The sequence below is a fragment of the Mustela erminea genome, chromosome 8 (genome assembly GCF_009829155.1).
Source record: "Mustela erminea isolate mMusErm1 chromosome 8, mMusErm1.Pri, whole genome shotgun sequence".
In the NCBI taxonomy this organism is placed as follows: Eukaryota; Metazoa; Chordata; class Mammalia; order Carnivora; family Mustelidae; genus Mustela; species Mustela erminea.
The window spans coordinates 40,433,767-40,446,488 of NC_045621.1; the positions used below are offsets into that span (position 1 = coordinate 40,433,767).

The 12,722-nt window shown below is 49.4% G+C and overlaps 1 protein-coding gene across 2 annotated transcripts in view; it reads left to right on the forward strand.

Moving 5' to 3' along the window:
- The window catches only part of SAG (S-antigen visual arrestin), a 35,818-nt gene that overhangs the window by 20,995 nt on the left and 2,101 nt on the right, over positions 1–12,722 (forward strand). For both annotated transcript variants that reach the window (XM_032355217.1, XM_032355218.1), the window contains exons 8-14: positions 848–983; positions 1,510–1,594; positions 3,708–3,780; positions 5,692–5,829; positions 8,990–9,067; positions 9,896–9,919; positions 11,462–11,517. In XM_032355217.1, the coding sequence (XP_032211108.1) occupies positions 848–983; positions 1,510–1,594; positions 3,708–3,780; positions 5,692–5,829; positions 8,990–9,067; positions 9,896–9,919; positions 11,462–11,517 (590 nt within the window). The remainder of the gene's footprint in view (positions 1–847; positions 984–1,509; positions 1,595–3,707; positions 3,781–5,691; positions 5,830–8,989; positions 9,068–9,895; positions 9,920–11,461; positions 11,518–12,722) is intronic.

Here is a 12,722-nt window from a genome sequence, read left to right on the forward strand (position 1 = left end):
ACCCAGGGTGGGGGGCAAGGAGCTGGGGTAGGAAGCAGCCCCTCACTTCAGCTCCCCCCACAGAGCTGCGTGGCCAGGGAGATGGGGCTTGCCTGGCCCAAGCAGTCAGGGTGTCTACACATGGGGCCAGGATCAGCGGCCCATCATCTGGGGAAAAAAAGGAAAATGGCAGAGGGGTTGGCAACCTCAAGGTTCACAGAAGCCCCTAGCAGCCCTGGATTCCCTCTCTCTTCAGTTTTCTTCTTCTCAGTCATTCTTCCACTGTGATGAATATACACCACATGAAGTTTACTGTTGGAACCATTTCTGAGTGTGCACTTTGGAGGCCTTAAGTACTTCCCCTGTGTCGTGGAACCATACTTACAACCCTGTGTGCTGTCCGCACCCCAAACTGTCCCCACCCAGAACATTTCGTCACTCCAGAGGCTCTCTGCCCGTCAGGCAGTGACCCCCCCCAGCCCCCTGACCTTGTGGACCCCAACCTTCCCTCTTGAACCTGAATGAGGTTTTCTCTTGTGCCCTCTTTCTCTTGTGCCCTCAACACTCTTCCTTACACCCAACACATGCGCTGTGGAGCCTTGTTCTAATAAATAGCAATTGTAGTAACAAGTTACGTTTGTGGGGAGCGTGGAAGCATGTCACGCATGTGAGGTGTACAGAGCACCCCCCCCACTGTCACTCCCTGGCTGTGCCCTGGAGACTGAGGGTGGCAGTGACCTCAAGCCCACACCGTCATCCCGTGGGAGCGTTCCTGAAGCTTCACAGCGTGAGGCCGGGGACAGAGGCCTGGACGCCCTCTGAGGAGACCCGGCGGAAGCCCAGAACTGTCTATGTTTGTCTTCCACAGGAGCTCCGTGCGTTTATTGATCCGGAAAGTACAGCACGCCCCAGCGAAGATGGGTCCCCAGCCCCAGGCTGAGTCCTCCTGGCAGTTCTTCATGTCAGACAAGCCCTTGCACCTGGCTGTCTCCCTCAACAAAGAGGTGAGCCGCAGCCAGCACTGGGCCCTGCCTGGGAGCAGGCCTCGGGTGTGTTAGGAAGCTGTCTTGTGTCTAGGCGTGGTTAAAGCCCCGTTTGTGAACACGTGTGCAGGGGTGCGCCCAAGACCCTGGATCCTGAGGAAGTCACTGCTGAGGAGAGCCCTGTCCCTGAGCTCCCCACTGACTCCCTTCCCAGCACTCATTCTGCCCCAAGTGGCCTTGTGACTCCACGCGGGACCCCCCACGGCCACCGCTGCCATGACCCTCAGGACTGGGTGTTCCAGGCCAGAGCACCCTTGCTCCACTCCGCCCTGGTCACTGCCATTCTCCTCAGTGCGCCCCAGACGAGGCAGACCGTGTTCCGTGTTCTAAAGGAACCCTCTTGCTATCCCTTTGTCTTCCTTGAAAGTGTAGAAATTCAGCCACTTTGATTCTGGTTAAAGGATGGAGATAAACCTAGAAAACCATGAGATTCACGATACCATGATGCTCTGTTCCTCTTTTCTGATTTAACTGCTAACTGTTTCAGACCTATTTCCATGGGGAGCCCATTTCGGTGACGATTACCGTGACCAATAACACAGAGAAGACAGTGAAGAAGATTAAAGCATTAGGTAGGAACTTCTCAAAACGGGAAGGCAGAGTCTTCTAGAATCTCTCCATCTGGTCCTATTTCCCCAGGGTCTCTCCTCCCAGGGAGGGCAAATAAGGCCTCCCTCCTGGGTCTTTGACACTGCCTGTTTACCTCTATTGTCGTGGACAGGAGGAAAGACCCTCAGGGGTCACCCCATGCCACCTTGTGTCCCACTTAGAACTATCTTTTGTCCTGAAACACATCCCTGACAATCCTTGATCACTCCCTAGAGGAGCCCCTCGCCAGATTGGGCGGGGGGGGCATGGGAGGAGTTTTCTTTCTCGGATCAGAATTAAATTTTGTGGACAGAGGCAGCACAGTACAGTGGGGGAAAGCACTGGACTGAGAACAGTGGGCCTAATTTGTGGGCTCACGCCATGTGCAACCTCTCTGAATTCCTTAACATCCACGGCACTGTTCCTGCTCTACCTTCCTGCATTATGTGAGGCTCTAGGGACTGGAGCCTGGAAGTGCTTTTGTAAATGGTGAAGCCCTACTACAGCATGAGGCCCAAGCCTTGCCTGATACTACACACGAGGCACAACTGCCTACTGTCCTACCCCTTTCTTCAGCTCAGGGGGCATCGAAGTACAGGGGATGGTTGGATATCATGGTCTTCTAGGGGCTACATAAAAAAGAAATGACAGGGACACCTGGGTGGCTCAGTGGGTTAAGCCACTGCCTTCGGCTCAGGTTATGATCTCAGGGTCCTGGGATCGAGCCCCACATCGGGCTCTCTGCTCAGCAGGGAGCCTGCTTCCTCCTCTCTGCCTGCCTCTCTGCCTGCTTGTGATCTCTCTCTCTCAAATAAATAAATAAAATCTTTAAAAAAAAAAAGACATGACAGAATGACCAGGGAGGGTGACCTCTCAGTTCACCACTGACTCAAACAAAACTCAGTGACTGAGACAAAGCCAGACTCATAGTGTGTGTAGGATGACCAGCAGTCCTGGCTTGATCAGGATTTTCTTTGTCTTTTCTTTTTTTAAAAGTTTTATTTCTTTACATAATCTCTACCCCGATGTGGGGCTTGAACTCATGACCCTGAGATCAAGAATTGCACGTTCTTCTGCCTGAGCCAGCTGCGTACCCCTTGACCAGGATTTCCAGTGTTAGACTGGGCTACCTCCAGGCAGATTAAGATGGTTGGTCACACCACTTTCCTCTATCCTTGTGTATGTGCATCATAGATAAGATTCAGGAGTTAGGGTGCATGCATACTAAAGAATTACTATAGTGCTTTCTTCATGCCCATATAAGTGCGTATGGCTTTGTCTTATGTTGGTTGAGTTCATCTGCATTCCACCTTCGTAGGACCTGGTACTATTTAGCGCGTTATATGTAGTGTCTAATACAGTATTCCAGAAGTAGCAAGGTTGAGAAAGTATCATTGGATACTTTGGTTTTAAATTATTTCTCAAAACTTTATGAGTTCTTACATCAAAGCCATTCATTTTTTGAGAGAATTGTTGAAATTTCCAAAGCAAAATGTTAGTAGCTTTCTAAAGGCTGGGCATTGTGCTGAGTGTGTCACACAAATCGTTTCTTCTACTCCTCAGACTTGATTTGAATAGAGAGTAAAAATTTATTTTTTTTTGATCATCACAACAACCATGTAAGTTAGATGTAAGTGTCACCCCCATCTTGCTGCTGGGGAAAGTGAGGCATAGAGGAGTTAAGTGACACCCCATGGCTGACAGCTAAGCTGGGATTTGAGCCCAAGGATTCTGGCTCCAGAGCCCACTTTTACACCCACATACATAAGTCAGGCCTATGTTGCTGGTAGATGGTTTCAAGCTTGGACAATTGGAATAAGGTTCTTATTAAATAAGATAGTGTTGGAAGGGGTGTGGGCTCAGCGGGGAGGAGTCTTCTAGAAGGTGCCATTTTAGGGAGGCTGCCTCATGGGGCCGAGCTGCCACAGGGCAGATTATTGGCAAACAGGAGTGGCCTGGGGACAGAACTCAGAAACCCCAGCCGTAAAGCCTAGCCTGAGAAGTACACTCCAACAATTGACCGCATCCCCGGCAGGCACCGTGCACGTGCGTGGAGGACCCCACATTGAGTCACCCACCCCTGTTCTCCCTTTGCAGTGGAGCAAGTGGCCAATGTGGTTCTCTACTCGAGCGATTATTACACCAAGCCGGTGGCCCAGGAGGAAACACAGTGAGTAGCTTCTTGGGTTTCTATTTCCTAGGCAGCTCAGACTTCCTTGTCAAGTTCCCCTTTCGCTCACCCTGAAAGGGAAGTAGGATGCTTCCCTTCCTTCCCCTTTTCTCACTTCAAGGGCAGCGAAGAAAGTTAGCAAGTCAATTCTCAGTCGCAAGAGTTCCCAGAGATCTCCCTCACAAGAAATAATGGAAAGAAGAGAAATAAAGATTGAAATGTCACAGTGGGAACAGCTGGAACTTTCTCTTGCTCCTTGGAATAAGTCCAGAGGAATCTGATATGATTTCTGGCCCCGGAGCAGACAATCCAATCGTCTGTCAGCCCAGCCAAGGGCTCTCTGTCTTTTGATTTGAGAATGTGGTACCAGGGACAGCCGGGTTCCAGTGATATGTCACTTCTGAGCCCGGCGTCATGAACCATTTCTCTCCCTTCATTAAAATCGAAAGCCAAGGAATAGAGAGAGACCTGCCCAGTCCTGCTCCTTGCTCTTCATTCATACATAGGTTACACATAGGGGGTGACGCTTCCCCGAGAGGGTCACTCGGGCAGGTCTTTCCCTCTTTGTGTCACTGATGTGTCTGATGTTTTTCTGTATGCAAAAAACATCACCAGAGCTACAAGCAGGGGGCCTGTGAGCAAAGACAACCTGATTCAGCCAGAGAACATGACGTAAATTTTAAAAGACAATTTTAGAATAAACTATTACTCAAAGCAGATCTGGACCCGAGTTTAAATATAGGTCCAGAAGGGAGGGAGGCAGGAAAGAGCTGGAGCTCCTCGGCTGCTCCCTTGGTGCTGCTGGTGGGGGGCTATCTGAGGGGAGAACTCAGCCAGGGACCGTTTTCTCCTTTCATCATGGGGCATAGGCCATTATCTGGACTTCTTTTCAGCAATTCAGTGCATTTTGGACCAAAGGATTCCCAGGACACTGGCGACCAAGAGTGGGAGGCAGGGAGCCTGAAAGCTGAGCTAGATTGTGCTTGTGGGTCTCAGACCAGAAGCCAGTCTGGAGGTTGCAGAGCCCAAGGCATTGTCCCTGAACCCTGGGGCTCCCAGGACCCTGGGGCTCACTCCTGGGCAGTGTTTTTAGGGCCACTCCCTGCCTTCTCCTGGCTGGGTATGAGGAGGGAGGCTGCACCAGGAGTGGGGACACAGGCAGCTAGCTGGCTGGCCGGGCCCTGTGGCCGTGTGGACAACTCTGGGTGCAGGTGTGGTGTGAGCCTGCTGGTGACCAGCAGGGCCAACCTCTGCGGCCTCCAGGAGTCAGGGATGCTCCAGACCTGGCAAAACCTTGCTGCTCTGTCCCCAGCTCCATTCCTGACTTGCAGACCCACAGTTTGGCACAGGTTCCCTGTGTCTGTCTAGGGCTGAGACACACAACACCTGACCAGTAACCCAGTGACAGGGAAGAACCAGGAGAGAGACAGAGCACCGTGTGTGCTTTGAACAAAACCAGTCCGGTCTGCATGGTTCACGGAGGGCCCCACTGCACCCTCTTCAAACAGGTGGATCCTTCTGACAAGCAACAGCTCTTAGTGACAGGCCATTTCCAGCTGTGGCTTCTTGCTGGCACTGGCCGGAGAGCCTGCAGCCCACTGTGTGGTGGCGGGTGGAAACTGCTGTGATCCCCGACCCTTGTGTTAGTCAGTCTCATTTAACCCCACAGAATACTCTAGAAACTCAGTGACTCAGTGGAGGATGAGGGACTTGTTGCCAGACCGTTTTGAGATGTCACTAGTATTTCTCATAAGGCAAGGGCACCGATACCTGAACTATCTTCCTTGTGAGTCTGAGGGAACTTGGATCCTGGAACATGCTTGATGGCAGATAGGATCTCATGGGACTGGTGGTGGCTTCATAGCCCTAAGAACTATTAGCCAAATATCCACTCTGCCTTTCTTCCTACAGAGAAAAAGTGCTACCAAACAGCACTCTGACCACGACACTGACGCTGGTGCCCTTGCTGGCCAACAACCGGGAAAGACGGGGCATCGCCCTGGATGGGAAGATCAAGCATGAGGACACGAACCTTGCCTCCAGCACCATGTGAGTCCTCATAGCTCAGGAGATGAGCCCCCAAGACTCAGTGCACAGGTGGTGCTGGTCTGCCCCCTTCTCATCACACCCCCTGGGTTCACAGGCTTGCAAGGAGCCTGATCTGATGGCTGTCACTCCAGGCGCAGAGTGAAGACTCCGTGGCCCAGGTGGGCCCACGCTCCCTCCCCTGGTGTCACATGGTGGTTAGGGGAGTGAGCTCTGGAGGCGGCCTCATGCCAAACCCCAGCTCCACTGCGCACAGTCTGGGCTACCTTGGACAAATGACTCGAGCTGTCTAAGAACCTTGGTTTTCCTGTCCGTACAGTGTGGGTGCTGCCTTTTCTCATGGGGTGGTTTACAAGGATTACGGGAGATAATCCATGTAAAATGTGGGGCTGAGTACACAGTGAGTTCTCCAAAAATGTCAGCCATTACCTTCTAAAAATAGCATTAGTGGGGCACCTGGGTGGCTCAGCGGGTTAAGCCTCTGCCTTTGGCTCAGGTCATGATCCCAGGGTCCTGGGATCAAGCCCCACATAGGGCTCTCTGCTCAGCAGGGAGCTTGCTTCCTCCTCTCTCTGCCTGTCTCTCTGCCTACTTGTAATCTCTGTCAAATAAATAAATAAAATCTTAAAAAAAAAATAGCATTAGCTAGTATAGTACCCTAAACACAGAAACTGAGTGATGCAGGGGCACTTGGCTGGCCCAGTCCGTAGTTTGCATGACTCTTGATGTTGGGGTCATGTGTTTGAGCCCCGCATTGGGCATAGAGCCTATTTAGAAAATTATAATTTAAAAAAAAAAACTGAGTAATAGAGGTGGCCTCATGCATGATGGAAATGTCATTTATTCATTTCCACCAGGAAAGGTAAAGAATGGGAGGTCCTGATAGCTGCAGGTGTCAATTAAATTTCAGTGAAGCTGAACACTGCTCTGCTGACCCCAACTCAAAGAACCAGCAGATCTAGCACAAACAGGAGGGAGGCTTCAAGGTCAGCTATCCACTGCCACTTCTAGGCAGCCTTCGAGACTTCCATTCCTGGGACCCTGAGTGTTTGGGGGAGGGCTTGAGGCCCACTCCCTACCATCCCCCATGTGATGCACTGGGGCTCCCTCTGTGGCCCCACTAGGCCATCTGCAAGGGGATGCCTTCTGGAAGAGGTTTTCTTGCTTGACCTCCATGACCCTGTAGCTCAGGAACAGCTATTCTCCAAGACAAGAGTGGGGTCAGCAAACATTTGGCAGGAAGTGGAGTCAATGGATTTTCTGAGAATAATTTGCCAAGTTGGGATGTTTGATTCTAAGACACTTTGGTGAAGGTCTGGGAGGGTGACCGGCAGGCACGCTGACACTAGATCAGTTTATTCCAGGGGTGGCCATCAAGACCCCAACAATGGAACGCCACATTTGTAAAAATGCTGTGTGGTTTGTGGACTGTTTCACAACCATGTAAGTCCTGCATACTTTTGTGAGGAAGGTGAATTTATAGTCATTTTATGAGTGAGGAAATTGAAGTTCAGCCAGAACGAAAGGCTTGACTAAGGTCACCTGGTCGGTTAATGACAGAGCAAAGGCCACTTCTAACCCTGAGTCCCTCCTTTGGCCCCAGCTTCAGGGCTGCCTTTCAGGGGCCTGGAAAGTGACAACCACAGCAGAACCCGTGTGTGTGTGTGTGTGTGTGTGAGAGAGAGAGAGAGCGAGTGGGGGTACAGAGAGACTCTTCCATTCAAGGAAGCTGGTGGAGGGGAGGCTTACAGCGTATTCTCAGGCATGAGATGAAGCATATTCTCTCCCCCCAGCTCTTTGCCTCCATTCAGTACAAGTCAGACAGTCAAGCCTAGCAATGGGGTGGGGTCTCAAGCTTGCATCCTCCTTTTGTCCCCATTGATGTCCACCTCTCTCAACTGACCACGTCCCATGATTCCAGATAGAGGCATTTGCCTTCCCCAAGGAGCTCCAGGCACTAAGGAGCCGATGGAGTCTTTGGAGGGCATCGTGGCCCTGGGAGCAATGTCCAAGGTGCCTCCCATGAGAGGGATCCCAGGATGGGGTCATTGGGCCCAGAGCCTGCCCTGCACTCTCAGACCTTCTCAGACCTCTCAGCACAATCGTGCCCTGCCTTCGGCCTGAAGCCTTCAGCTCTCTCGGCCATGTTTGTCTGTTGTCATTCACATTGTTCTAGCAAGTGTGTCATGGTGTTTTTCAGACCTTAACTCCTGTGACTGGGCATCCTGAACTACTTAATGCTCCTGCAATAGATGCCGTATGAGATAATAATGTGTTAGAACACCCAGCACGGTGCCTGTCAGACAGTGGGAGCTCAGCACCTGTTAGTAGAACCTGGAATGGAGTTTCTATGGGGAAAGTTAGGTGGCACTTTCTTTAGGGACACAGGCGATGGCCTCATGCACTACATTCATTCATTTAGACATGATTCTGGGTGCGGAGGCCGGAGCACAAAGGATGCAGACCTGTGCTGATGGCAGGTGGCCAGGAAGTTTTCACAAAGGAGGGTCAACTTCAACTTGAGGCCTTAGAGAACAGAGGAGGACGGCATTCCAGGGAAGGCTTGTGTGTGGTGAAGCTGGTGCACGGGAGACACTGGACCATAGCAGGGTGTGAGGTGGCAAAGGCAGGCAAAGGCCAGATCACAGATTGCCTGCCAGGCCATGCTGAGGCTTGACCCCTGGGGGCTTTCTGGCTGCACAGTGGCTGAGAGGTCAGGGAAGAGGCCGGGCCTATGGGAGGTAAGTTATTGAGATAATGGAGGCACAAAAAGCCTTTGGAGGACTCAGTGGTTGGCCAGGGATGGCAGGTAGGACAGAGGGAGGAGCGCAGGATGATGAGGTGGTGGGGGCGGGGGATGCATTTCTGGCTGATAAGCAGGTGTGTGAACATCAATGGAGACAGAGCAGGAAGAACCAGGAAGCACATTCTGCACTCTGAACTTCCGGGGGAAGTTGGGGGAATCCTGAACTCCAATGCAGGAAAGGAATCCCCTTCCCTGACTATGGAAAGTTCTAGGACTGACAGCTTGGTTGAATTCACCAGTTCCTTAAGAAGATGCACCCATTATAACAGGCTTGTCTGGAATGAGGGGTTTTCTCATCCAGTCTCTGCTTTCTGCTGTTCCTCTGCAATTTTCCACTTTTCCTTTCTGTTTGAGCAGAATAAAGGAGGGCATAGACCGGACTGTTCTGGGCATCCTGGTGTCTTACCATATCAAAGTGAAGCTCACGGTGTCAGGGTGAGTGTCCAAGAACCAACGCTGTGGGCTCTGTCTTGGCCTCTCCCCTTTTGAACTCTTCCTTTCCTGAATGATTGGGAACCAGCAAGGTGGAAGGATCTACAAATTCTATGGATGACCAAGGAGAGTTTTGGAGAGATTCTGTTTGTCTCGTTGTTGATTGTGTTTGGTCTGACATCACGTGGAAAAAAGTAGAAGGAGCAAACTATGAAATACGTTAGTTCTACTTGGCGGAAGTGCATGCCCATCCGCTCATAGGGTAGAAGCTGATACGCAAAAAAGGGAAATCCATTTGGTGCTACATCACACTTCAGGAAAGAAGGCAGCAGCCAAACAAATTCTCTGTAGATCTCCATTTTTGCATCTTCTATGATTCTAAGTCGATAAAGAATCCCCCCAGTTTTGGCTGGAACAACAAAGTAAAGCATGGGTTGATTTTACAAATTGTGTTACCCCAGTGTTTGTAGTTGTAGTGGTTTTCAAAGCGAGCAGAATTACCTTTGATTTTCTCCAAGAAGATCTAAAATGTTAGAGTTTCTTTTAGTGTCAAGATAAGTGAATAACAGGTATTCCACAAAGACTTTTATGGTTTATTCTTGAACCTCAGGGCTTAGACCTAAGGGATTCTTCTTTTTAGCAAATCCACTTGAGAAAGAGATGACATCACAAGTAGAGAGGAAGAGTCAAGTTGAATTTTATGGGATTGCAAGGATCCCATAAGCTGTGAGTGCAGAGTGTGCCTGGGACATGTCCATCTTTGAATAATGGGAAATAAGGTTGTAGTATCACTGGGACACTCACCAGCCCTGTTTTGCATTTGTTTCCTAGCTTTCTGGGAGAACTCACCTCCAGGTAAGCCTTGTCACTTTTCATCCTTGGTTCTCAGTATGTCATAGGAAACCAATCTGGGGTTCAAGATAGTAACAGTGAAATCTGATTTGCTGACAGTTATGCTCAGAGGTGTTATGAAATGAGGCCCACTGCCTTCTGGAGGCATCTTGTGAATGTTGCCTAATTGATGTGAGGCTAGAAATGTTTCCTCCAGACCATAGCTGAGCCTCCCCTGGGTGAGGACACACACACACACACACACACACACACACACACACACACACATGCACACACACTCAGAAAACTGGTCCACTCCAAGCAGCTGCCTTTGTGTCTGTGTGTATGAAGCTTACCATCTGAACCATTTAAAATGTACAGTGTAGTGGCATCAAGGACACTTAAAATATTGTGCAACCATCACCGCTTTCTGGCTCCTTCATATTTTTACCACTGCAAAAGGAACCCCCGTACCTATTAAGTGGTCTCTGCCATTCCCCCCCCTTTTCCTCACCCAGGGCCACCACTAATCTTTCTATCATGATGGATTTCCCTCTTCTGGCGATTTCACAAATGGAATTGGATGGTATCTGTCTTTGGGCAACTGGCTTCTTTCACTGAGTACCAAGTCTTTGAGGCTCATCCATGTTATAGCCTGAGTCACTTCTTCATTCTTTCTTTATGGCTGAGTAATATTCCACGGTGTGGACAGATCATGTGTGGGTCCTCTGTTCAGCAGCTGGTGGGCATTTGGGTTGTTTCTACCATTCGGCTCTTGTGAATTCTAACAGCTGCCCTTTTTCAGATGGTGCCCAAGGCGTCAGGCCCAAAGCCACGTCCAAGGCAGCCACTGACCTTTCAGGCTGTGTCATCCTGGCTCTTACTGTCTCCCTTCCTGACACAGAACCCAGACCTCATCTGCACTTGGGTCTGACCAGAGTGGCCCTGTAAACAGTTACGCTTTAACCAAAGCCATAACGTGGGTGAAGGAAGGAGTGACCCTTGCTTTTTTTCACTCCTTCCTTTCTGTTCTTCCTTGGTCCAGATTTGCTTTCTGTTCTCCTTCCTGAGTCCTTTCTTCCTTCTTTTTGTATAAATTCCAAGTCACCCTGAAGCCCTTCAGCTTCTGGAATTTGGAGTGGCGGGTGCTGCTCATTTCTCTTCTGCTCTCTAGCAATCAACTATGTGACTGTTGACAGAGTGAACACATAAAAAGTCACGTCCATTTTGGCAAGGTCTTTTTTTTTTCTCCCCAAAACTGTCCCTTCGCCATGATTTTACCTCTCCTCTACCCACCAGAGCTCATCACTGGACCTAATAACCAGAAGGAAGGGTAATGAGCCTACGAAACTCAGCAGTCTCCGCCATGCCTCAGTGAAGTTTCTGGACCACATTCCAGGGAATACATTTAAAATTCCTCCATGACCACTTCCTGATTTCTGGTTTGTTTTGTTTTGAATCTCACTGAATCCTCTTCCAGCTGGAAATCTCTGCAGCCGCTGCTCTGTTCTGTGTGTTTTATAATCCCGCATGTCTTCTCACCCATCTGTGTTCTCTTTTTTCCAGTGAAGTGGCCTCTGAGGTGCCTTTCCGCCTCATGCATCCCCAGCCCGAGGACCCAGGTCAGTCACGCATTGTCTTGGCTTTCTCAAGTCATCTACTGCTTGCAAATTTCTTATTTATTCATGGCTGGTCGTTCCTAACCATGGCCCCAGTGGCATCGCCAGGTCATGACTTGTCATCCTCACCATGCCCCAGGCCAGCCCATAGAGGAGTATTCATCTCCTCAGTCACGAGCCACAGGCCACCTTCATTCAGCCCGTGGATGACAGAGCATCACTGCTCTTGGACATGGACTCTCTTGTTGGGTTTTATCGGGGATGATTTACAAGCAGAAGCTCTGGTGGGAATAGGACTGGATTGAGATTTAAAGAAAGATTAGGTACAAAATATATCTGAGAGGCTGAGGCTTTTGGATTTCATTTGGAAGCATTAACAGGCATTCATAAGATGAGTATTTTTGATAGTAGCGATTGTGATGAGAATACAGAAAATACTAGAGGAAAGGGTCAGGCCAGGTTCCTGACGCTTTGCTTCCTTTGGATTGCGAACCCTCTATAGTTATAGTAACAAAGAATATTTCTAGTAAAGGTGCTATAAACATGGCACCTGGCTGGTTCAGTTGGAAGAGCATATGACTCTTGATCTGAGTTTGAGCCCCATGTTGGGCACAGCGATTATTTAAGAAAAAAAAAAAGTGGTATAAGCAAGCAAGATTTATTTTTCTTATAGTTTATATAGCTTTTTGTATCTTGATCATTAACTGACCTTTAAGATTTTTTGTTTGTTTGTTTGAGAGAGAGAACATAAGCAGGGAGGAAGGGCAGAGGGCGAGGGAGAAGCAGACTCCCCACTGAGCAGGGAGCCCGATGCATGGCTCCATCTGAGGATCCCGGGATCATGACCTGAGCCAAAGTCAGATGCTTAACCAACTGAGCCACCCAGGTGCCCTATGATATGACCTTTAAATAATAGAATGAGTCCCCCTATTCATTTTGGGTTTGTCTCAAAGTATTTTTCCAAATATTTTGGATTCAAATAGTCAATGTACTTTGGGGGAAAAGTAATCTGGCCACATTTTTTTCTTGTTTGTATCTGGTGGTATCATTCAGATACTATTTTTTAACTATGTGAGATTGAGATGCATTCTGGTCCCTTTCAAGGACATTTTAAAAGAATATTTTAAAACTATGACCTGAGGCAATTGCCATCGTTTATGCCAGATTGTTTTCTGGAGCTGTGAACAGACTTCGCAAAAGTGGGGCTC